The sequence below is a fragment of the Cnephaeus nilssonii genome, assembly GCF_951640355.1.
Source record: "Cnephaeus nilssonii genome assembly, chromosome: 20".
NCBI lineage: Eukaryota > Metazoa > Chordata > Mammalia > Chiroptera > Vespertilionidae > Cnephaeus > Cnephaeus nilssonii.
In genome coordinates, this window is record NC_137091.1 from 26,800,544 (window position 1) to 26,827,165 (window position 26,622).

The 26,622-nt window shown below is 42.6% G+C and overlaps 1 protein-coding gene across 1 annotated transcript in view; it reads left to right on the forward strand.

Moving 5' to 3' along the window:
- The window catches only part of HSD17B2 (hydroxysteroid 17-beta dehydrogenase 2), a 57,905-nt gene extending 37,058 nt beyond the window's left edge, over positions 1 to 20,847 (forward strand). The window contains exons 3-5 of the mRNA XM_079799652.1: positions 5,802 to 5,987; positions 14,251 to 14,388; positions 20,407 to 20,847. Of these exons, the coding sequence (XP_079655778.1) occupies positions 5,802 to 5,987; positions 14,251 to 14,388; positions 20,407 to 20,717 (635 nt within the window). The 3' untranslated portion in view covers positions 20,718 to 20,847. The remainder of the gene's footprint in view (positions 1 to 5,801; positions 5,988 to 14,250; positions 14,389 to 20,406) is intronic.
- Positions 20,848 to 26,622: the final 5,775 nt, after the last annotated feature.

Sequence of the window (26,622 nt, forward strand, 5' to 3'; positions counted from 1 at the left end):
GGCCCTCTACACTTAACTTCTATGCAGTGTTTAAATGTGGCGATCACTCTCCCCTGCTTTGGTGTCACCAGACCCCTATTGCCCTCGTAGTTCGCTGATCATTCTTTCTGCATCTATCTGAGCCTTTTCTTCTACCCCTTAACCCTTTCCATAAATGTGAATGTTACTAAGGATCTATCCCAAACTTCTCACTCCACATTTTTGGGGCTATACTGTTCTTTCCCTATACCAGGAATTTGCACCAGGGAGTGTTTTGAAAATATCCAAGTTTGGTCCCAGGATGGGCTACATATGTTGGGGGGCCCAGTGCAAAATGAAAATTATGTGAGGCCCTTTTAGTTTAAAATATGATTAAGACTTTAAATGGTCCCAGCAAGAAATTCAACCAAGTCTGAAGCCCTTCTGAAGCACCCGTCTAACACTCGGGATACCCACCCAGCCTGAGAACCCCTCCCCCAACCAACCACATCAATATCTACCTACAATAACTCAGCTAACCCTTCAGCCACCAGGCTGACAATGTTGCTATCCTTTTACTGGGAATGTCAGCTGTAAAGAAGATCCTATGTGGGGTCTTAGGTATCAGTATATTTTAAAGCTCCCAGGTGATGCTAATATTCTGCCTGAGTTGAGAAACACTGAGATTTAAGCAACTGTGATTTAAGTAACTTCCAAATCTGTATTACCAACCTAGCCCTCTTTTCAATGTGCAAAACTACAGGTATATAAAATTATCTAGCAGACATCCCAATTTGATTTGTCAAAATCTGACCTCTGCTGCCAGTCTGCGAATCAGTTTACCCTCTGCACCCCTTGGCTCAGGTGTTAGCACTGCCACATTCAAGCCAGCAACCTGAAGGTGTCCCTTAAACCTGTGGCTACCTGTAATCCCTGCATCCTATTGGTCTGGAGCCCTGTCAATTATACCTCCTAGATCTTTATCATCCCAGACCTTCCTACCATCTCCAGGCAGCTCTGGTTTAGCGAAGGCCCTCATCTCCCACCTGGGCTCCCACAATGACCCCCTCCCTTTGCCTTTCCCATTACTTCCCAAATGGAGAGTAATCTTTATAATGTACACATCTTACAGTGTTATCTATTCCCTAAAAACCCCTTGACATACAGGGTTTTCATGTCTTGGGTTCCTCCCATGAGCCAGCTCTGTGGTAGGTGTTTTGCTCTGTCTCATTCCATAGTTCAGTGGTTCTCTAAATAAAACCTAAATACCTTAAGGCCTTTCAGGATAGTGGCCCCTGCCAAACTCTTAATTCTGAATGGTTTCCAGAATAGAATTTGCTAGTTTGTATCTTTGCATATTCTGCTTCCTCTTGCCAAAATTCTCTTCTGGCCTCCACTTCCTTTCTCTAAGGCTCTTGCCTTTATCCAACTGCAGACTCTACTCCCACAGAAATCCTGGCTCAAACAAAATCTCTTGCATGACCTTTCTGATAATCTAGGCTACATCATTCACTTCCTCTTTTGGACACTTATTCATTATACTTTGCAGACATTTGTATCACTGCATTATTATAAATATCTGTCCATCTACTACTCCTCACCACTAGGTTCCTTGAGAACCAGAACTGTTTTAATCAGGATTCTTTGAGATGCAAATGACACAACCCAATTCAAATTTGCTGAAGCAGCCTTGACCATTTTGGCTCAGTGGATAGAGCATCAGCCAGTGGACTGAAGGGTCCCAGGTTTGATTCCAGTCAAGGGCACTTGCCTGGGTTGCAGGCTCGATCCCCAGTAGGGGGCATGCAGGAGGCAGCCAATCAATGATTCTCTCTCATCATTGATGTTTCTATCTCTCTCCCTCTCCCTTCCTCTCTGAAATCAATAAAAATATTTTTAAAAATTGCTGAAGCATAAAGGGAATGTATTTGCTTATGTGATTGAGAAGACCAGTTGGCTTCAGGCATGTCTGGATCCAGGAACTTAAGCAATGTCATCAGGACCCAGTCTCTATTTCTTAGCTCTGCTTTCTCTTGTGTTGGTTTTAATATAGGGTTTTCTATGGGAGCCTCAAATCCTTCCTGCTTATATTCTCTTTACAGCACAAAGAGAGTAATATTATCTGTCTCATTTGATATTTGAAGTAATCTATAATAATAAAAGTATAATATGCTAATTAGACCAGACAGCTGAGCAACCTTCAGGACCACCTTCCAGACAAAGCCAGGGCTATCAGGGCCGAGCCCCTTGCACGAATTTTGTGCATCAGGCCTCTAATAGTTATTACAAAGAGAGCACTTAGAATAGTCCCTGACATGAGGAAAGCATTCAGTTAGGGCTCTTAGTTTTCATTCATTCAATATTAAGGACAGTCCCAGTCATATAGAAAATATTCAATAAACATCCATGAAATGAGAGGATGAGAGAAAAATCTATTGTTGGTTATCAGGAATCAATTTTCAGCAAGTTTAGCAATGCGCTATCATTTTATAGAAAGGTACCTTTTCCTGTCCTGGTCTTTTGCTATCTTACCAGGTTGAGCTTGTTCCTCTCATGAGTTTGATTTCATGATGTCTTATTCAAGGAGATATTCGATACAGATCCCTCTAGTGAGGCCAGAGGAGCAGTACTGACCATATTGAACAATAAAGTAGGGAGAAATACCATGCCAGTGTCCAGGGATGAAGGGATGTGGTGAGTGAATTTTACAAGGTATGAGCCCCTGGTGTTTGGGAGCCAGCATACTAGAGGGCAATCCTCTTCTGAGACAGAACTACCAATACACCATGGCCTGCTCTCCTCGAGGTCTCTCTCAACTTCAGCCTCTCAAATCATAGAGAACGAGGAGCAGTGAAACAGGAAGTTTAAAATCAGAAAGAAGAATGTTTGATAAAGAACCCTCTGGAACCTGTAGATAAACCAGAAAACTGACGCTCCTGGATGAGGGCCAGCAACTGTGCTGTGTCCCTACACAACATATTATTAACTTAGTGTTAGCATATGGTTAATTATTAATGAATATTAGTTATTTTAAAGCCCTATAGGTATAAAGGGCATAATGGCCAGTTTAGAATTCTATGACAAGAGTTACCAAACTATGGCTCTACCTGTTTGTTGTTGTTGTTGTTGTTATTGTTTTGTTTAGCATTTTACTTAGAAACTAGAAGCCTGGTGCACAAAATTCGTGCATGGGTAGGGTCCCTAGGCCTGACCTGGGATCAGGGCCGATCTTCCCTGGCTGCCAACAGCTGCCCTGCCCCCTGCTGCTAGTAGCCCTCTGTGTATGGGCGATCGGCGGGGCGATCAAGGTCCTGGCACCACCCATATCTGCTGCCACCCACTCTCAGTTCCTGGTTCCCCATCGGGCGATTGGAGCCTGCTGGCAGAGGGGAGGAACCGAGAGGTTGGCCATTCTGCCCACTCACCGGCCCCACCCCCCGCTGCCACTGGTCGCCCTCTGTGTGTGGGGGGCGACTGGCGGAGTGATTGGGGCCTGCAGGCTGGGGGCAGCTCCTGCGTTGAGCATCTGCCCCCAGGTGGTCAGTGCACGTCATAGCTGACTGGTTGATTTGCATATTACACTTTTATATATATAGATAATTTTAGATTCACAGGAAGTTGCAAAAAAAAATGTACAGGGAGATATTAAGCACCGTTTGCCAAGCCTCTCTCAGTATCAACATCTTGCATAACTATAGTACAATAGCAAAATTAGAAAATTGGCATTAATATTATCCATAGAGTTTATTCAGGTTTCATATGTGCAAGTATGTGTGTGTGTGTGTGTGTGTGTGTGTGTGTGTGTGTGTAGCTCTGCAATATCATAATGTGTAGGCTTGTGCTAAAATCACCACAATCAAGATACAGAACTGTTTCATCAATATCAGGCTCTCTCGTGCTACCCTTTTAGAGCCATATTCTCATCCTTAATCCCTGACAATAACTCATCTGTTTTCTCTCTCTTTAACTTTGTCATTTAAAGTCTATTATGTAGCTCTGCCACCTATTTTTGTATAGCCTGTGAGCTAAGGATTTTTTTTTTACATTTTTAAATAGTTATAAGAAATCGGAAGAATTATTTTGACACATAAATTTTTCTACAACTCAACTCAATTTCTATTTTGAGCAATCTTTCTGACATGTGGCAAAAGCATTTCTGTCATTTTCAACTTCATCTCATTTCCCTGGGGTAGTGGCATCTACATTCCTGGGGATGGGACATTTCATCTTGGATTGCCAATGCTTCATGTTGCCCCCTGTGGAGATGTCTGAGGCTCCATCTAGTCCTCACATACCTTCTTCCTAGATGCTAGGGTTGGTGCCTCCTGCCATTTCTGCACTCTGCCAGCGCTGAGGCTCATTCGTCTCCTATACATAACGCAGGTTCTCTCACTTGAGTATGCTGCAGGATCGCCTGGAAGGCAGGTTGTATTAGGTGCTGAGATTCAACAATTTCTGATTGGCAGTTTCTGATCCAGCAGGTCTGAGGTGGGGATCCAGATTGACATTTCTAACAAATGCCCAGTTGATAAGATGCTGCTGATTCTGGACCACACTTTGAGAACCACTGTTCTAAATCATGCTGAGGCTCAGGGAACTCAGAGATTCTGCTTCAGGTCCATCAAGCTAAACATATGCTAGGTCCTGCCACCTCTTTTTCTCTCAGATAAAGAGGACCCAGGCCACTCACCTCTGCTTTGGATCCCTCATCCCCCAAAACATCTGGAGTTTTTCTGATACCTCTCTCCTACTATTTATGGCAATGGTTCCCAAACTTGTGTATTGGAATCACCTGGGGAAAATTTTAAACTATTTCGAAGGTCCCCTTTCTCCCCCATCCAAGAGTCCTGTTCTAGTTGGTTGGGATGTGGCCTGGGCATTGGGGCTTTAAAAAGCCTCCCAGATGAGCCTAATGTGCGGTCAAGGTTGAAAACCACTAGTTGTGGACAGCGATTCTCCAAGTGTGGTCCAGGCCAGTATCAGCATTGCCTGGGAACTTGTTGGAAATGCAGATTCTCAGGTCTCCAGATATCCCAAATCAGATTCTCTTGGGGGGAGGGGGAGGACCAGCAATGTGTTTGAATAAGCCCTTCTAGTGATTTTTTTTTCTTTATTCCGTGTGTGTGTGTGTGTGTGTGTGTGTGTGTGTGTTGTTAATCTTCACTGGAGGATATTTTCTCCATTGATTTTTAGAGAGAGTGGAAGTGAGGGGGAGAGATAGAGAAAGAAACATCAATGTGAGAGAGACACATCGATTGGTTGCCTCCCATACTAGCCACCAGAATCGAACCTGAGACCCTTCAGTCTAAGGGCTGATGCTCTCTCTACTAAGCCAAACTGCCTAGGGCCTTCTGGTGATTCTTATCAAGGGGATCAGGCTGGTTGGAGAAAAGACTAGGACTCAGGGTCTTTGTAGTCTTCTTAGCTCTTGGCACTTGTTCTCTAGTTTCCCTGTTTCCTTGGACTAGGAGATCTTGTCTAAGGAAAAGGACAGACAGGCTCTTATGTCATCCTGCATTGTCCTAAAGATACCATACTGTCTCACACATTCCTTGGAGGGAGAAGCATGAGGTAGACTCTTATCAAGCTGCATGGATGTAGGAAAGTGCTCTGAAGCAAAAGAAAATACCTCCAAAAATATTGCTTGATATTTCACAAATTTACTCCCCACATAACCCCTCAGGGCAGGTGGTTGTAGGTATTCAAAGAGACTGAGTTTGGAGAGTGTAAGTGATCCGTCCTTAATCTCAAAGAGGCCCTTTTGACTCTAGAACTTAATATGTTAAAAATTGTCCTGCTCTCTAGTCTGGCCCAATCTCAATGCTGTTCCTTTCTGTTCTCAGGACTGTGGGCTGTGGTCAACAATGCTGGGATCCTTGGCTTACCCACTGATGGGGAGCTCATTCCTATGATCCACTACAAACGATGCATGGACGTGAACTTCTTCGGGGCTGTGGAAGTCACAAAGGCATTTTTGCCTCTTCTTAGGAAATCCAAGGGGAGGCTGGTGAACATCAGCAGCATGGCGGGTGAGTTGGCCTTTCCCTACAAGGTTGTGCAGTGCCCATCATGCAAGACGTGTATTCTTTGTGGGCTGAACAAGAAAGCAGGGCATGCTTATACAGGGCTGGGTCATGATTAGTCAAATTGTATGTTTACTATTGATCTTAAAACAATGAAACCTTTATCTCCTCTAAAACCTTTTTATGTACAAGCTCTAGCATACCTTCTAACTCATCTGTTCACTACTGGGAATTGAGGGTTGTTGCATATTTTCACATTGGCACAAGCAATGCACAAGCTTCCTAGATCTGAACAGAATATTCTGCATACATACAGTTAAAGTCAGCATTACAGGTAACCTGTTTTGAATCCTCCCTAAACTTGGCATACTCTTTTGTTCCCTGTAAAATGAGTAGGCAAATGGCTTCATCCTGTTGGCACTTCAGAGTCCCATTTCTCAGTTGGCTGCCTGCCAGTGTTTTCCATAAGATCATTCTCTTCATTTTGCAATCTTCACGATTGGATCAGAGTAAGACATTTGATGATTCATTTCTCTCCATATCCAAGAACAGGTAGTCAACAACTTGAATCAAGAGTTTAATAATCTCCCTGTCATAAACAATGCCCTGTGTGTGATATCACATAAGTGTGATAAAAAAAAAAAATGTTATCTAGGAGTGCTTGGAAAGCCTGGGGCAGAGTGAGCCTCAGTATGGAAGCCCATGCTGGATATTAAGGTCAGTCCCCACAGTTGTTTTATTTATTTTTATTTTTTTTGGAGGGAGGGATGGGAATAGAAGGCAAGGAGAAAGCATAGATGCACCATCAACCAAAGTATATTACTTTACTACTGTTGCTGTGACAGACAACCACAAATTTAATGGCTAACTAATACAATTTTCTCTTACAGTTCTGAAGGCGAGAGGTCTCACTGGGCTAGAATCAAGGTGTCAGCAGGGCTGCATTCCTTCCTGAGTCTCTAAGAGAGAATCAATTACATTGACTTTTCTAGCTTCTAGAAGCCTCCTGTATTCCTTGGCTCATGGCCTCTTCCTCCATCTTTCAGTTACTCCTTGACTCTGACACTCCCACTTCAGTCTTATAAGGATTGGGGCAGGGAAGAAATATTGCTTCTTTAAATTCTTTTCTAGGAGATGCACAGAAAAGTCAACCACATTATGAATACACTAGAGGCCCGCTGCATGAAATTCGTGCAAGGGCAGGGGTGTCCCTCAGCCCAGCCTGCACCCTCTCATAATCTGGAACCCCTGCGGGATCGAGCCTAAATCAGCAGTCAGACATCCCTCTCATAATTCAGGACTGCTGGCTCCTAACTGCTTGCCTGCCTGCCTGCCTGTCTTATCACTCCTAACCACTTTGCCTGCCTGCCTGATCACCCCTAACCACTCTGCCTGCCTGCTTGATCACCCCTAACCACTCGCCTGCCTGCTTGATCACCCCTAACCACTCGCCTGCCTGCATGATCACACCTAACTGCCTCTGCCTCAGCCCCCACGGCCACAGCTTCATCCAGAAGAACGTCTGGAATGATGTCCGGAAGGTTGTTCAGCTGTCTGGTCTAATTAGCATATTACGCTTTTATTATTATAGATCCTTCTCTCCCACATTTCCCATTCCTACAGGAAGGACCTTGAAACAGAAAGAGAGAGATGCCATGTGATTATACAGTTAGAATCAGTTTCAAAAGGAGAAGAAGCCAGCCAAGCAAAGTGGAGATAAACTGTCCAGGTTGTGAACCTATCTTTACCACTGACACCTGAGTGACCTAGGACAAAGTCCTGAACGCCTGAGCTGCAGCTTCCTCATTTTACCAAGGGGCTAATAATTGCTTCTTCTCAGGGTTATGGTGAGATGAGATAATATGACAAGTGTTTAAGCATCAGCCATACCTGGCATGTAGTGAGTTAGAGACTCAAAAGCCATCCACCATGACAATGGGGAAGAGGCTGGCTATATATGCATCTGTGGCTTTTTATCCTGCCAGCTGCTGCATCACCATCCCAGATTGTGACAATGAGTTGCCATACGTCCTGCTGTTCCCTGTCACTTACTACTTTTAGATTTGACCATAACTTCTCTGGTAGAATTTTATCTCTTATAATCATGTTTACCATCCTTACCACAGAAATACAATAGCTCTTTAACCCAAATCCTTGCAAAGCAGTTAGCTAAATATTTAACCAAGGAAGAAAGAAACTGGGAGGTAATTGTTATACTGATTGTACAAAGGGCACTTGAAAAATCTTTATGTTTGAGAGGTTTAAAAGCTTTTTCTGGCCCTAGCCAGTTTGGCTCGGTGGATGAAGCATTGGCCTGTGGACTGACGGGTCCAGGATTTGATTCAGGTCAAGGGCACGTACCTCAATTGCAGACTCCCCCCTGGTGGGGTGCATGCAGGAGGCAACCAATCAATGAGTTTCTCTCTGTCTTTCCTTCTCTCTTCCTCTGTCTCTAAAACCAATGGAAAAATATTATCGGCTGAGGATTTAAAAAGAAAAATAATAAATAAATAAAATAAATAAATAAAAGTATTTTCCTGGCCAGTTTGCTTCTTAAGAAATTGCAGAATAAAACCTGTGTATGTACATGCAGTTATAAGCTGGACTTGAACAAGAATGTTTGAAAACAAGCCTTATAAAACAACTCGGGCCTCAGGGCTTTTGAGCCAGTTGTGGTTTGAATCCTGTTCTTCTCTTATTAGCTGGATGATCTGGGGAAAGGTCACCTCACTTGTCTATGTAGCCATTTTATTATCTATTAATGAGGGTGACCCAGCACCCGAGTCCAGGAGTCTAGGGCAGTGTTTTACAACCTCAGCATTATTGCTATTTGGGAGAAGCTAATTTTCCCCGGGGGAAGGCTATATGATGCATTGTAGGATGTTTTAGCAGCATCTGTGGTAAACCACTAGATATAAGTAGCACCCACCCTCAGCACTGACAAATCTTCAGAGATTGCCACATGCCCACTGGTAGGAGGGGGTCACAAAAAATCACTCCCAGTTGAGAACCTCTGATCTCAGCTGTAGATAAAAATGCATTGTGGATTCTGAGTGCTTACTTAGCACGGTTACTGGTTAAAATGTATTAAAATTACTTTACACCAAAATAAACGGCCTTAGAGATTGTTACAAGTCTGTAAATTATAGGTATCTGGCAGAGTTCATGGGTCCAGCTTTGAGCCTGGTCTTACTTAGTGCAGAGAAGTTGATTGTGGAGTCATTCATGGATTTTTTCTTGCTGAGCTGGCTGCTGTCAGGAAATCAGTGATCTGGCAAATCATTCAGCCAGCCCCTCAGCTGCTCCGTGATGTGAGAGGAAGCCAAAGCTGCGGGTTGCTTTCCTGAAACTCTCATACAAAAGCCAGGGCTAGTGTAGAGCAAGAGAAGAGAGAACAAGATTGAGTAAACTACCTCTGCACTAAATTGTATTAGACGCTTGCGGGCCCAAAGTCATTTAATCCCAAAGTTTTCAGGATGCAGGTATTAATCCTTTTCTATATCAACTACACTCTAGTCTGGGATTATCCAGCTGGTAAATGCCGGCCGGAGTCAGGATTGGAACCTGGTCTGTTTGTTTTACTCTAAATTCTGTGTTCCTCTCACTTTTCCAGACTATCAAACAAGGACATACCAGGTAAACAGGGCAAAAAAACCACAGACCCTAATTTTAGTGCTTAAAGAATCATTAGGAGGTGTTAGCAATTTAGGGTTGCCTGTCTCTTACATCAAAGCTTCTCAATTACTAATGTGTGTAGTGATCACCTGGGGATCTTTGTTAAAATGAAGATTTTGACTGGAAGGTCTGAAGGGGGTAAGGCTACGATTCTACATTTCTATGGAGCGTCCCCAAAAAATGTATACACACGCTTTGAATAATTATAAAGTCAATGTTTATTCAAATGACATTTCATTTTCAAAATTGAGCTATCAGCTGTTCAAGTGTGTACATTTTTGGGGGACACTCTGTATAATAGTTCCTAAGTAAATGTTACTGTCCTTAGGCAGCTTTTGCATTAGAATCACAAGGAGGGATACTTAAAAACAGGAAATCAAAACTACAACGAGATCACATTTCACACCCACTAGAATGGCTATAATAAAAAAAACCAGAGCACCTCCCTTTCGGGATGGCTCAGTTGGTTGGAGCATTGTCCAGTGCATCAAAAGGTTGGGGGTTCAATTCCTGGTCAGGGCCCATATGGGAGGTAATTGATCTATGTTTCTCTCTCTCTCTCTCTCTCTCTCTCTCTCTCTCTCTCTCATGCAAGACATTATCATTAGAGGAAGTTGGGTTAAGGGTAAACAGGATTATCAAGTACATTTTCTTTGCAACTTCCTGTGAATCTATAATTATTTCCAAACAAAAAGCTAAAAATACTCCCTTTCAGACATGCTTAAGGAGGGAGAATTACCTAGCTCCCAGGTAGATCTTTGGATGTACAAAGGTCATAAGGTCTCCTAACGTTTTGGTAAATAAAACTAAAAATTTTGAAGTTTGGCATGGGAGGCCAAAACATGAAGGCCTGGCTTATTTGAAATTTTAAAAGATAAAAAGAGCCTCCTTGGACAAGCTGAGAGTAAGAAGCTAGGGAAATTCCTTGACAAGTGGAATAAAGGAAACAGCCAAAATAATTAAACAAGGCCAAACCATTTGAGCAATTTACAGCCAGCTAATCAATCACAAGGTATTATCTTCCCTGACCAAGGACACTTAGGAGCAAATGGTTTACACTTTCCAGACTGTCCCAGGGCAGACAGGCCACGGTCCCAGTCCCTCTTCAATAATGTTCTTTACAAATAAAACTAACCAGAAAATAACCCTAGTTCCTTTATACACATGTCTTGATGAATCAACATATTGAAAGACACATCTGAAAGCTAATGAATATTCGGTTAAAACCCTCTTCTGAGGGGTGGGTGGAAGTGGAAGAGGGAATGGAGGAGATAAATGGTGATGGAAAAGAAAATAAGGAAGAAAAAAAGATCCTCTCCTGAGACCTCCCCTAGGATTCCAGTCAGCCAAGGAAAGATAAAAAAAAGCCTCAAGACAAAGGATCTACAGTGTGCTCTTGCTAGAACATGCCCATGCCTTGTATCTTTGCTGATTTTCTCCTAAACTCTAAGGAACCCCATGAGACTTGCAACAGGGGAGCAGTCGGCAGTGGCAGCTCAACCCAGGCTTACCCCGAAACCTGTCTCCAACGCCCCCTTTTCTCTGACTTTCTCTCTCTTGTTGCTTCTTCTACCTTAAGCCCTTCCTTTGTTTCACTGTCTCCAGCTTTAATAAATATACTCTCAAAATCACCTGGAATGGTATTCTTTTCCGCACAGTCAATAACCCACACACTACCGGTAGGCCCTAGACAGACCTGCCCCTGGACTAGACCCATCTGGTAATTGGGTCTGGTAACAAAGCTAGAGCTTTAGAAACATCTGCCAAGGCTGCAACCATTTTTTTTTTTTTAAATCCTCACCCAAGAACGTGCATAGAGAGAGGAATGGAGGAAGGGAGAGAGGGAGGGAGAGGGAGAGTGAGCCAGCTGGGGATTAAAGCCAGAACCCAGTTATGTGCCCTGACCAGGAACTGAACTGGCAATCTTTTGGTATTTGGAATGATGCCCAACCAACTGAGTTACACCAGCAGGGTCAGATGTGTTTTTTAAAAATGCAAAGTAAGACTCTCTGCCAGCAAAAAATATTATGACCGGTTTTACTGAGATACTTGCTTTATTGTGGGGTTCTGGAATTGAACCCACAATATCACTGAGATATGCCTGTATTTCCTAAAAGGAAATTATGTGAGCCAGACCAAAGCTTTAATAATAATGTAAGAAAAATAATGATAATTAACATTCATTATTCTAGGTTTTTCTACTTCAATGCCTATGCTCTTCCCCACCCCAACCCCAAATTTTATTGAGGTATAATTCACATATAACATTGTATTAAAGTGTACAAAATAATTATTTGATATATGTATATATTATGAAATGATTACCACAATTAGGTTAGTAGCATCCATCATCTCACATAATTACAATTTTTTTTCTTGTGATGAGAACATTTTAAAGCTTTACTTTCAGCACCTTTTAAGTATACAGTACAGTATTAACTATGTTTTCCATGCAGAACAGCGGGCCCTTGAATAATGTTGTTTCATTCAACTAGTTTCATTATAATGGTGATGAGATGCTATAGGGACTTAACTCATGTTCATGTCAATTAGCCTATAGTAAAATTAGTTTCATTATACCTCTTTTCCTTAAAGTTGAAGACCTATCAATGATGTTAGTAAGGGCATACTGTATATTACATCCCCAAATTTTATGTATGTTATAACTGGAAGTTTATACCTTTTGACCTCCTTCACCCATTTTGCCCACCTCCTACTACCCACCTCTGGAAACCATCAACTTGTTCTCTTTATCTATGAGTTTGATTTTTTAGGTTCCACATAATAGTGAGATCATATAGCATTTGTCTTTCTCTGTCTGACTTATGTAACTTAGTATAATGTACTCAAAATCCTCAAGGTTCATTCATGTTGTTGCAAATGGAAGGATTTCCTTTCTGTTTAATGGCTACATAACATTCCTTTGCATATATTAAACCACATTTTCTTTATCCACTCATCTGTTGATGAATACTTTGGTTGTTTCCATGTTTTGGCTATTGTAAATAATGCTGCAATGAACGTGGGGGTGCAGACACTATGCTCTTTTTTTTTTTTTTTTCATTGAGATCATTATACATTTACTTAAGTTGTAAGGAAGAGTATAAGAGATCTTATGTACCATTTACCCAGTTTCCTCTAATGGTAAATTTTTGCAAAACTATCTATATAATAAAAGCCTAAGTGACCATTACAGCAGAACCACCACAATGATGTGCACTGAACACCAGGTGGCAGATGCTCAATTGCAGGAGCTGCCCCCTGGTGGTCAGTGCACTCCCACAGAGGGAGCGCCGCTCAGCCAGAAGCTGGACTCACAGCTGGCCAGTGCAGCGGTGGTGGTGGGAGCCTCTCCTGCCTCCACAGCAGCACTAAGGAACAGTGAGCAGGCAGGCAGTAAGGAGTGAGGGGTCCTGGACTGTGAGAGGGATGTCCATCTGCTGGCTTAGGTCCCCTCCCCATCCCAGACTACGAGAGGGCGCAGGCTAGGCTGAGGGACCACCCCCCACCCTCAGGCCGTTTCATGCACCAGGCCTCTAGTAGTACAATATTATAACCAGCATATCCACCAATTTTATTCAGATTTTTTTCCAGTTTTACTTATACTGTGCATTTTTGGTTTCATACATTTTACCATCTCATATTTTAAAGTGCATTGTGTGATATTTTTCAGATCAAGGCTAGATAGTTTAATTCAAAGTATGGTTTTATTAAATGACTGGGAATGGACAATGTCTTTACTAAGATTGCCCTTTAAGGAACCAGATCACAATCATTGCAGTCATGTTTTCCCTATATGAAGAAATGAGCTCAGTGTTTTGTGGGGGGCCAGGAAGGAGCTGAAAGCCTATTTAGAAACAAGAGTTTGTCCCACCAACTACAGACTTAAGGGAATGACGTAAGTATCCCTTAATAAATGATCCTTAATAAATGTTAGATATGGGCATGAGACATATTTTGTAGTCTCAAATGCCCCGCTGAAAACTTTAACTTTTGGATAGAGGTAGGATTCAGGCAAGACAGCTCAGGGCTAGGAAGATGTTCTTCCATGGATAAAGTATGTCCAACTGAAAGAAATCACTTGCAAAATTCTAAAGTTAGGAGAACAAATACAAGCACATGTGCAAAACTAGTCTCATCTTTGGTTTGGGGAGAATCACCAAAGCTGGGAAAACTGGTGAAACTAGGAAGCATGGAAAGGTAAGATCCTCCTCCCAATCCTAGCTAGTTGTGCAAATGTCCTAAGGATTATAGGCAGAGCAAAATACCCATGAAGTCATCTCTGGCATTTGCTGAAAATGTCTATGGTCTCTTGAAGCAAGGTGGTTGCTTTAAAAAAAATTTTAAATTGAGATATAGTTGATAAAAAATAAACTGCTCATATTTAAAGTACACAATTTGATAAATTTAGACATATGTATGTACTCAGGAAACGATCACCACACAATCAAGATAGTGAGCATGTCCATTTCCCCCCCCAAACTTCCTTTTTCCCCTTTCTACTCCTTCCCCGATCCCATAGCAGATAATACTTAGTGGATGATAAAATGAAAACATCCAACTTGATTATTTTTTTCTTCCATTATTTCCATAGGAGGGGTCCCATTTTTAAAGATGGCGGCCTATGGCTCATCCAAGGCAGCTCTGACCATGTTTTCGGCAGTCATGAGACAAGAGCTTTCCAAATGGGAAGTTAAAGTCTCTAACATCCAGCCTGGAGGCTTCCAAACAAGTAGGTATCTGAGCCTAAGAGCCTTGCAATGGTCCTCCTGGGAGGGATGCTAATAAAGGTCCTCTGTTCTGCTCAAACTGAATGCCTCAGAAGTCAACTAAAGAGGGGTTGGGATGGATGGGCCTCTTTTAAGAATAGAGGGGCAAGTGCTAGGTTCTTTTTTCCAATCGATGGTTGCTCCCCTGCATTCTTCCACGAAGGAGTTATGTTTTGATGTCATGTGTTTTATAAACACCACCTCCTCCCCCATGAACCACTTGTTTTCTACCCTGGGAGGAGATGGCCATCCTCCCCCCTCTCCTTCCTGAATTTCTGAACGCTGAGCAGATGCAGACCACCCCCATGGCTCAGTGCTTAGTTCTCAGCCATCAAACACTTAATCTCTAAAAAGCCCATCTGATAAAAGACCATAAAATGGGAGGGATTGCTAACTTACTAAAGACCAAACCTAGAGGTTTTAATGTTAACCAGGAGGATCATGACTGAGTGAAAGGCCTCTTTTGGGAGGGAGACGGAGAGAAAGAGGCCTGGGCCACCCATGGTGAAAGAGTAGATCAGGGCTGTATGAATGAAGGAAAGATAAGGATTGAAAGGATTTTCCACGTTGGGGACTCCCTGAGTGGAGAGGAGAAATGAATGGGTTAAAGATAATGCCAAATGTGACAGACTGAGAGACTGGTATAGAAGACATGACACCAGGAGCAGAAAGTTGACAGACAGCAACTATAAGGGGTAAATGATGAATTTGACTTTGAACCTGACAGGAGGATCGAGGGTTTGGTGGCACAGCCAAAGGAAACTTCCAACACAGAGAGAAAACCTCCAGCTAAGCTACAGTTGTAAGGATTCACCGAAATTGTTATGGCTACCATTTTGGGGGAGCTGTTCTTCTTAGAAAGTAGCCACGTTCTACATATTCTTTCCTGGTGTTGTTGATCTTATTCATTTTTAAATTGAGAAATATATCATAATACATAGTTTAACAAATTATTATAAAAACTTATGTCCTTAACATCCAGATAAAAAAAATAAAACATTTCCAGCCCCTAGAAGCCCCTATATGATCCTCTCCAGTCATAGCCTTCTCCCATTCCCAAAACATGCCCACTCCCTTACTTTTTGTAATATTTTATTTGTTTTTCTTTACAATGATATATCCATATACGCATCCCCAAACAACAGAGTTTGGCTATACTCGTTCCTGAACTTTGAATGGAATCAACATGTTTATATTCTATTGTGTCTGGCTTCTTTCACTCAATGTTGTTTCCACAATTCATCTAAGTCGTGTGTAGCTGTGGTTCATTCATTTTTCATTGCTATATAGTATTCTGTGAATATGCCACAATTTTTCTACAGTTGATGGGATATTTGGGTCACTTTGGATAATTATGAAGAATTCTTCCATGAACCTTCTGTCACATGTACTGTGGTGTATGTATACATGATTTTTTCCTACGACACATACCCAGGAGTGGAATGACCAGATCATAGAGTTTAATTATCTTCAACTTTACTGGATAATACCTAACTGTTTTCTAAAATATTATTTCAATTTATAGCCTCACCCTTCCCATATAAGTCTTATATGTCTTAGTCTGAATCATAGTGCTGAGGGACAGGTTTAATTGACCTAATTCTCCAGGTGAGGACACTGAAGTGAGGTGGGTAATATGCACTCAGTATGGGTGTGTGGCACACCATGAAAGTGGGGAATTTGAAACCAGATCCTTAAATGTAGTGCTGGACTCTTTCTTTCCTACCAGACTGCCCTCCGTTTAAAGCTGATATTTGATGGGCTCTCTGAAGGCAGAAGGCTAGACAATGGAGGGCTGAGGACTCAAGTTGGAGAATAATGCTTGAAAGAGGGGGGGGGGGCAAGAATAAGAATCTTCAGGGACACAAAAAGCTTCTGAAGACATTCAAGGAGACACACCAGATATTTTTTTTAGTGTCCTGCAATAAAAACGGCTAAAACATATTGCATGCTTAGCCGGTTTTAAGCACTTGGCATGCACAATTTCACTTAATTCTATGAAGCAAGCATTGTAATAACCACATTTTATAGGGAGAAAACTGAGGCTCAGAGAATTTAAGGAATTTCCCAAGCCACAGAGCTGATATGAGGCAATATGAGGCAGAGATGGGTTTTGGATCCAGATAGTGTTAACAATTTCATTGCATATAGCCCAAAGTGGCAGGGGATGGGTGAGAGGGTGTCAAAAGTGGCAGATGAAGGTTGATAAAGGGCTGGTGGCTTTGACACCAATAAAGAAAGCTTTGGGGAATCTAAATAGAGTACCCACAAGAGTGGTAAGAAAGTCCATGAGGTATTTAAAAAGGAGGTAGAGAGGGAAAGGAATCCCCCAGCCTGTGAAAGCAGAGACTGGGGGGAGGTAGTTGGAGGAACAATAGTTCACACAAACATGTTTTTCATGACTCAGAAACCTCAGAATAATTGTCAGGGTAATCATTTCTTTAAATACTGCATGTGCCTTCATAAAAAGAAATGAGCAATTGAAACCCCGTTTACATTCCCATGAGTGTAATTGGATTTCACTGGCTTACATTTCAGAGTGAGGCTCCCCCACAGTCCTGATACTGGGGAGTCAACCAAGCTCGCAAACAAAGGCTCATCCCCACAGCAATCCCTGAGGAATCACATACTTTGCAGGAGGGAGCATGAATTGCAGCAATCTTTCTGGAAAAAAATCTGGCAGTAGCAATTAAAATTCAAAATGCATGTGCCTTTTGACCAGGGGACCACAGTTTGGGGACTGTAACCTACAGAAGTAAATGCTGAAATACAAAAGGATATAATATGCAAGGCAGTTTATGGCAGAGCCGCCTAAAATGGTGAAATCTAGGAAGGACTTTGATATAGATGTGGTTGACTAAAAGCTATTTCGTGGAAAATTCTGCTGCTCTGGTTTCAATCTATAGCCATTGATCAGAAGGTAGACATGTGATTTATTACTAAGCAAAAGCAAGCAAACAAACATGAAAACAAATTCCTTTTTGTTTTTTGTTTATTCCTGGTAAAACAGAATTGACCAAAAGCCTTTTATATGTATATATGTTTGTATGAACAAGGGGGAAATGTAGAAAGATACACAAAACTATAGGTTGCCTCAGGAGATTAACTTTACAAGCACATACACCTTCTTACCTGAGGCGATTTTTTCCATTGATCCTTAGGGAGAAAAAGAGAAACATTGACATGAGAGAGACACATCAATTGGTTGCCTCCCACATGAGCCCCGACAGGGGCCAGGGTTCAAACCTGAAACTGAGGTACCTGCCCTTGGCCAGGAATTGAACCCGTAACCCTTTGGTCCACGGGTCAATGCTCCAACCACTGAGTCAAACTGGCCAGAGCTATATACATATTTTATATGTAATACATATTATAGTGTGTACATTATATATTTTTTCTTTTTTTAAAATCCTCACCTGAGGATATTTTTTCCATTGATTTCTAGAGAGAGTGGAAGAGAGGGTGAAAGAGAGGGAGGAGGGGGGAAGAGAGAGAGAGAAAGAGAGAGAGAGAGATAAATTGATTGTTTGCCTCCCCCAAGGGTCCCTGCCAGGGCTGGGGAACCTGCAATAGAGGTAATTGCCCTTGATTGGCAATCGTACCCTCGACCCTTTGGTCTGTAGGCTGATGCTCTAACCACCGAGCTAACTAGCCAGGGCTGTACATTATATTATATGTTGTATATAATAGTCATGAAAAGGTATGTACTGAACCAGTGGTCGGCAAACTCATTAGTCAACAGAGCCAAATATCAACAGTACAATGATTGAAATTTATTTTGAGAGCCAAATTTTTTAAACTCAAACTTCTAATGCCACTTCTTCAAAATAGACTCGCCCAGGCCGTGGTATTTTGTGGAATAGCCACACTCAAGGGGCCAAAGAGCTGCATGTGGCTCGCGAGCCGCAGTTTGCCAACCACAGTACTGAACTGTTTGTGACAGCACAATTTCTAAGTGCTCCAAATTGAAAACAGCTCAGATACCCATCACAGTATAATGGAATGGATAAGCAATTTGTGGCATATATATATATATATATATATATATATATATATATATATATATATATATATATATTCAATGGAAAACTCTGCAGCTATGAGAATGACCACACAATATCATAGATGAACCTCTCCTTATAGGATTGATTCCACTTATATAATGTCCAAAACCAGGCACTCTATTCTGTTCATTGGGACAGTGGCTCCTGGGAAGGGGGCTGAGAGTCGGGGCTTGAGGATGGTTTGTCCTTTTCTCTTTTTTTATTAATATATTTTTATTGATTTCAGAGAGAGGGAGAAAGAGATTGAAGCATCAATGATGAGAATCATTGAGTGGCTGCCTCCTGCACACCCCCTATCGAGCCCGTAACCCAGGCATATGCCCTTAATTAGAATGGAACCCGGGACCCTTCAATCTGCAGGCTGAAGCTCTATCCATTGAGCCAAACCGGATAGGGCGGTTTGTCCTTTTCTTGATCTGGTTGCTGGTTATACGGGCTATTCAGTTTGCGAAAACCCTGTCATTTGTGCAGTTTTCTGTAAAAATAAATAAATAAATAAATAAATAAATAAATAAATAAATAAATAATATCTAACCTAATAATAGACAAACATGCAAATTGACCGCACCTCCGCTACGCCCACAGCCAATCAGAGCGAACAAGATGGTGGTTAATTTGCATATGCGGGCGCTGAGCAGCCTGAGTCCCATAAACATCCTCCGGACCCAGGCCGCTCAGAGCCTGTAGGCCCGCACTTAGGTCCTGAGCGGCAGGGGCCCAGAACGCCCCCTGGCCACTGGGAGCCTTGGCGGGGCGGGAACATTCCCGCATCGCCATAGCGACGCGGGAATGTTCCCGCCCCCAAACACTTGCAGCAGTCTGGGGTCTGGGACCGGGAAAATATCCTCCGGACCTAAGCCGCTCAGAGCCTGTAGGCCCGCGCTTAGGTCCTCAGCAGCAGGGGCCCTAGAACGCCCCCTGGCCACTTGGAGCCTAAGGGTGCAGGCGCCAAGGGGCTGGGTCCCGCAAACATCCTCAGGACCCAGGCCAGTCCCAGCCTGTAGGCCCCTTGCTTAGGTCCTGAGTGGCAGGGATCCCAGAACGCCCCCTGGCCACTTTGAGCATACAGGTGCAGGAGCCAAGGGGCTGGGGGCGGGGCGGGGCGGAAACATCCCGTGTCACCATAGTGCCCCCAGCCGCTTGGGAATGCTCCAGCACCAAGAGGCAGTTTGGGTCCACGCCCCCAGCCTGGCGCACACGATGGGGGGCTGGCTGCTGGCCTCTAGGGTGTGTGGAGACTCCCGGCGGCCACTGCTGCGTGTGGCCCAGGGGTCCCTGCATGCCCCCCAGCCTGGTGCCCATGGTCAGGGCTCATACAGGAGGCAACCAATCAAAGTGTCCCTCTCACATTGATGTTTCTCTCTGTCTCTCCCTCTCTCTTCCACACTCTCTAAAAATCAATGGGAACATACCCTCAGGTGAGGATTAAAAAAAAAAAAGCATATTCTATAAAAGACACATCTTGAAAATGCCTAAAGAAAGTTGTCATTTTTTCTTGGTTAAGGGACTGGAGTCCGTGTTGATGAAAACACCTTGGTGGCTGTGGTGACTGGCAGTGGCTGCAACAGCAGGGTGATGGGGCTGGTGCCTTCCCCTGATCAGCCCGGTTGCCTCCCACAAAGGAGCGTGGGGAGCGGGCCTAAGCCATCAGTAGGACATCCCCTGAGGGCACCCAGTATGTGAGAGGGGGCAGGTTGGGCTGAGGGACCCCCAACCCCAGTGCATGAATTTCATGCACCAGGCCCCTAGTATATATATAATCAAGTACATATTTGAAAAGGTGTTTGGGAATGCTGGTCCTTCTCAACAGAAGCCAATTCACAAGGCCAATTCACAAGGGCCCGCTTCCTGTTAGGGGTCGGCCATACCGGTTCTGGCCCTGCAGTATCTGAGCCTCCCTTTCCTCTGGCATCTCAGGTATCACAGGCACGAGAGAAATGCGGGACAAGCTGGAGAAAGACATCCTGGACCACCTCACCCCTGACGTGCAGGAGGAGTACGGCCGGGACTATATCCTTGCGCAAAAGAATGTTTTCAGCAAAGTCTTGACTTACGCCAGCTCTGACCTGTCCCCTGTGCTCCTGGACATCCAGCACGCCATCTCTGCTAAGAGACCCTTCACCTTTTACACGCCGGGGTCAGGGGCTTACCTGTGGTTCTGCTTTGTTTCTTTTAGCCCAACTGGCATATTTGATTATTTTAACAAAAAAATTAGTTACTTTAAGTAATTGGCACACCTAGGATACTAATCATGCCTAATCGGAAGAATAAGGCCATGTAGGCAAATACGTGAAAAATGTCATCTTGGAGTGAAAGAGAAGCCAGTTTCTCATTAAAGCTGTGGTTTCCTATCTTGCATTTTCTGTGAACTCTTTTGGGTGAATGGGACCAATGTACTGGTGAGAAGGCTGAAGGTTAGAAATGACTACCATGAAGAGCATTGATTGAGTGCTAACTCTGTACCAGATACATTCCAGGTATTCTCTTATCTAGTTCTCATCAGAGAACTGAGGTAGGTATCTTCACCCCTATATAATGGGTAAGAAAATTAAGGGTCAGGGAGGTTAATTTCCTAGTTCATGGTCACACAGCTAGCAAAAGGCAGAGCTAGAATTGAAATCCAGATTGGACTACACTGTCTGCCAGGAGAGAAGGGAGTGAAGAGAGATGATGATTTTTTTAAAAAGGAGTCTGTGTGTGTGTGTGTGGGGGGGGGGGGGCAAGGAGGAGAAGAGAAGTATGAAATGGCAAGGACCATAGTCAAATGGAGTTTTTCTCACTGTGCACTGATATCCCACAGTAACTACTTCATTTAAAATATTAGATTTATTGTATATAATCAGTGCACTTTGCTCCTCTTTCTTCTTTTACCAAAAGCCCTGGAGAGAATATGATGAGGTCTCCCATCTCAAGCAAAGCCCCAGAGGCCTTTTGGCAGTCCCAGGACATGTGAATGGTTGGTGTGGTGTCCCTAATAACCATCCCTGTCACCTCCATCTGAGCATCCCAGGATGGAAAGCCAGCATTATTACTAGAGAAGCCTGTCTGAAGGGAGCAATGTCAGATACTAAAAGAGGTATTACCAAATTCACCTGGGGTAGGCAAAGGGGGAGGGTCTGGTGAACAGAGAGGGCAGAAAAGGAATTAGAACAAATATCAACTTGTTACGAGGGATGCAAAGGTACAGACATCTTGCTCATGGCAAACTCCCTGTGTCCCATTTCCTTTCTGGAATGTGCAGGTTCTTTTTTTATTTTCCATCCTCATGAAGATTTTGAAGAGTAAATAAACTGATAGTGCTCTGCGATTTTCTCCAAAAGAAAATAATAAATAAAAATATAGTGAAAAAAAATAGTTAGGAAATTATTAATACATTATATATATTTATTTTTCAATTACAGTTTACATTCAATAGCATTCTGTATTAGTTTCAGATGTACAGCATAGTGGTTAGAAAATCATGTATTTTACAGAGTGGTCCCTTGATGTTTCAAGTACCCATCTAGCCCCATACATAGTTGTTATGATATTATTCACTATAATCCTTGTGCTATACTTTACATCCCTGGGACTGTTCTGTAACTACCGATTTGTACTTCTTGATCTCTCCACCATTTTTACCCAGCCCTCCAAACCCCCATTCCTTCTGACAACAGTCTGTTCTCTAATACAATACATTTTTAATAGCTGGTCATATCAACTGCTCAGTGGTTCTCCACTATTGCTTAAGGACAAAACATAAAGAAAATTAAAAAAATCAAGTTAAGTATTGATTTCCAAAATAAGCACTTTATAGAGATAAGAGTTGTCAAGGCCAACACTTACATTTGCAGAGTTCAGACATATAGAGGACGAAGGGTGTGTATAATCTGCAGTCTAGAGTTTGGAGAAGGACTGAGAATTGTGTGTTTTATGATTAGCCAGTGTTGCAGAAGATGCTGTGGTTGCTGGGCCCTGGCCAGTGTGGCACAGTTGATTAGAGCATTGTTCCATGCACCAAAAGGTGGCGGGTTCGATTCCTGATCAGGGCACATACCCAGATTGCGGGTTTGATCCCAGTTGGGGCGCCTGTGGGAGGCAGCCGATCCATGTTTTTCACATGGATTTTTCTCTTGCTCTTGCTCCCTTTCTCTCTCTAGAATCAATAAAGAAAAAGGTGTGGTCCATGCACCTGCAGTATCAGCATCACTTGAGAACCTATTAGACATGCAGGTTCTCATGAGCCAACCCTACTGCATTTCAGGTTCCTTTGGCTGCTATAACATTGCCAATAACTCAGTCTGCCAGAATTATTATGCTACAGTTCTGGAGGTCAGAATTCTGAAATAGGTTTCACTGGGGTAAAATCAAATTGTCAGCAAGGCTCGTTCCTTCTGGAGGCTCCAGAGTAGAATTCATTTCTTGTCTTTTTCGGCTTCCAAAGACCTCTATATTCCTTTGCTACAATCACTACAACATCTGCTTCCATCCTCTCATCTCCTCTGACTCTGACCCTCCTGCCTCCCTCTTATAGGAACCCTTGTGATGACATTGGCCCACCCAGATAATCCAGGATCATTTCCCTAAATTAAAATCCTCAATTTAATCACATCAGCAAAATCCCTTTTACTGTGTGAGCCAATACCTTCTCTTTACACTATTTTAAATTGGGCTTCAATCTTTTGCAATAGAATTAATTCCTGACAAATACATACTCCAGGGAAGGGTTCAATGAAGAATAAAGACTAAAATAAATGCTTGACAGGAAAAAAAAAAAAAAGGCAAGACAGCAATGTCCTAGGGGATAAAGAAAGAGACCAAATCAAAAAAGGATATTAAGGTGGGTGATATTATTATTCATTAGCCCTCATTTATAGAAAAGCATTTTTTTTTCAATTGCAATTTCTTTGGGGGCTTTATCCCCAAAGCCTGTAAGCATGGCTCTTCTGAAACAAGGTGAAACAAAATCCTTAATGAGCTCAGAGTGGAAACCAAATATTTCAGCTGATCTCTGGCAATTCTAGACTCTTGGAATCATTCTTGGCAAGGATAACAGTGTATAGTACACTGCATCTAGCATGATAGAATAATTAGTCTTGGGTCATCAAAAAACTTTTACCACCTTGCAAAACTTGGAGATGACTAAAGAGAGAATCCCAGCCATGAAAAACAGGAAGATCAACAAGCAAATTGAAGGCTTTTATCCTAAACTATTTGTTCTTCTCAGGTGATTCTATCTGTATGAGGGTGTTCTGGTCACCAGGTAATTGCCCAGGGAATTTTACCACAGATATATTTTTGTTTAGCTTCACTTTCTGTTCTTCCTCCTATTTTGACAAAGGGCAATTATTCACTGCTAGATGTAACGGAACCTCTTTCTTTGGCATTGCCCTGTGCTCTCTCTCCTGACCATCCAAGATGAACTGATTCTCCATAGAGAAGGTACTAACTCAAAATGTGCCATTTTATTTTTATTTGGGTATGATTTTTAGGCAAGACAAATATTTGTGCAAGAAGTTGTCATCGATGAACACAAAACTCACACTTTTATCTTGAAAACCCTTGGTGAATAACAAGACAGGAATGAAAAATCAGAAGATTTTTCTGGTAGGCCAATACATGTCACTGGCATTGTAATGCTGGATTTGGTAGGCAGGTTTGGGGGGCTTTGTTCAGCATCCACTTACCTTCCTATGTGGAAGTCATTCCCCAGGGTGTGAGAGATCTTGGTGGAAAGCAGTGCTTTTCCTCTAACTACAGAAGCCAGAGGTCTAAATCCTGCCTCTTTCAATATCTTAGCCTCTAGAATTTGGGCATCACAAACAAATGTATGACCTTCCTAGGATATGGAATGTCAACTGAAGGATATTTAGAGTTCTGGTGGCAGTCTCCCATGAATAGCAGCTGTTGTATCTCCTCTTTCTTGGGGACACTTGGTCCCAACAACCCAATTTTTCAAGTCTTGCCTTGATTATGTGAATCATATATCCTATATAATAAAGAGATAATATGCTAATTAGACCAGACTGCGGAACAACCTTCCGTAACGACCTTCCAGAATGACCAGTGGGGGATGGGGGGGGGGAGGCACGAGGCAGCAGGGGCCTCGAGGGCCAAGCCCCTTGCATGAATTTCATGCAGTGGGCCTCTAGTGTGTGTGTGTGTATATATAACTCATATTTTGTTCAAAGACAGCCAGAACTCAATTTCTGTTACTTGCAACCACAACATTCTAATTTATATCATCTTCATCACCACAACACACAAATCCACTCCCGAAACACATCCCCACATATTCATGGGTCCTTAGTATAAATGGCTCCAAGAAGGATGCATCCTCTACAGAGAGGGATGCTGTGTACATTTCCCCTGTGCACCATCACAGTAGCTCTCTTCTCCTCTTTGCTCTGTCTAGGACTCTGCCACCTATAGGGACACAGTAGGATGGGGCCCCAGGCAGGTCCTGGATATCCATCTCTTCTTTCTGGTTTCTACTGAAAAACATCTTCATAATCCCAGATCCTGAAGTGGCCTCCCCCAGAGTGAAGGCTGTGGGCTATACTCCAAGGGGTGAGACTAAGATTTGACCTGGACAGGTTAAGAGAAATGAAAGAGAAAAAGTCGTTTAAGGAAACACTTTTCAGAGAGGCTTATAAAAAGAACTGGGTGGACTCTACTAGTCTCTTCCTGCTTTAAGACTAAAGGCTTGCTCTCCCCTCCCCCTGCATAGTGTTTTGTTTTGTGTTTGGAATTCTGGCTAATATTGCTCCAAAAATGTCACATTCTTGGTGGCAGAGCAGCAAGGTGGTATAACATGGGCATTTTGGAGTTACACAGTGTTATGAACTGAATGTGTCCCCCAAAATTCATATGTTGAAATTATAACCCTCAGTGTGATGGTATTAGGAGGTGGTGCCTTCAGGAAATGATTAGGTCATGAGAGTGGAGCCCTTGTGATGAGATTAGAGCCCCTACAAGAAGCAAAAGGAGAGTGAGCATGCTTTTCTCTCTGCCATGTGAGGATACAAGAAGATGGCCACCTGCAAACCAGGAAACAGCTCCTCACCAGACACCAGATCTGCCAGGACCTTGATCTTGAAATTCCAAAACTCAAGCACTGTGATAAATAAATGGTTGTTGTTTAAACCACCCAGTCTAAGTTACTTTGTTATTCCAGCTAGAACTGACTTGAGTTCAAATCCTGAGTCTTCTGTTCAACAATTGGGTGACCATAAGCAAGATTTTTAACTTCTCTGCATCTTAAGGTTGTTTTTTTTTTCTTTCTACTCTAAAAACAGGGGCAGTGGTCATGCTAATCTCATAAAGTTGTGATGACGAGATGGGATAGTACTGCAAAGGGTTTAGTAATAATGCCTGGCATTGAACCAGGGTCCCATATATGTAGAAATGATCATTGTTTTCTTTTTCTTTGTATCTGAGCACATTTTCTGTGGAGACGAGGTCACATTGGTATGTCCTTTCTAGGTTGAAGTCCAATGGTGGGAAGGCCAACCTGGCCCTGAATCTTTGCAGCCAGGACTTACAGAACACTCTGACCCAAATGGGGACTACCACAGCTGATTGACTAATGCCCCTCCCTCCTATGAGAGCATAGGGAGTCATTCACAGGCAAACAATAAAGTTTGTACCTCTTACTCTTCCTGATAATGATTTCTATTGCCTTTTATTTAATCTAACAATAATTTATGGCTTCCTATGTGCTGCCAGAAACTTTGCTGAGTAATTTACTTGGATTAACCAATTCAAGCCTTACAGCAACCTCATGCATAGGTACTACCATCATCTCCATTTTAATTTTTGTTTTATTAAAAATATTTTTAAATTTATTTTAGGGAGAGAGAGAGTGACATCAATTTGTTGTTCTACTTGTTTATGCATTCATTGGTTGATTCTTATATGTGCCCTGACCAAGGCATATCGGGGACAATGAGCTACTTTGCCAGGGCTCGTCTTCTCCATTTTTAGATTAGAAATCAGGCTTAGCAGTTGAATTACCCAAAGTCTCATGGCTAGTATGTAGTAGAACAAAGTTATATTTTTTTAATTGGGTTAAAATACACATAACATCAAATTTAATATTTTACCCATTTTTAAGTGTACAAGTCAGTAGCATTAAGTACATTCACAAAGTTG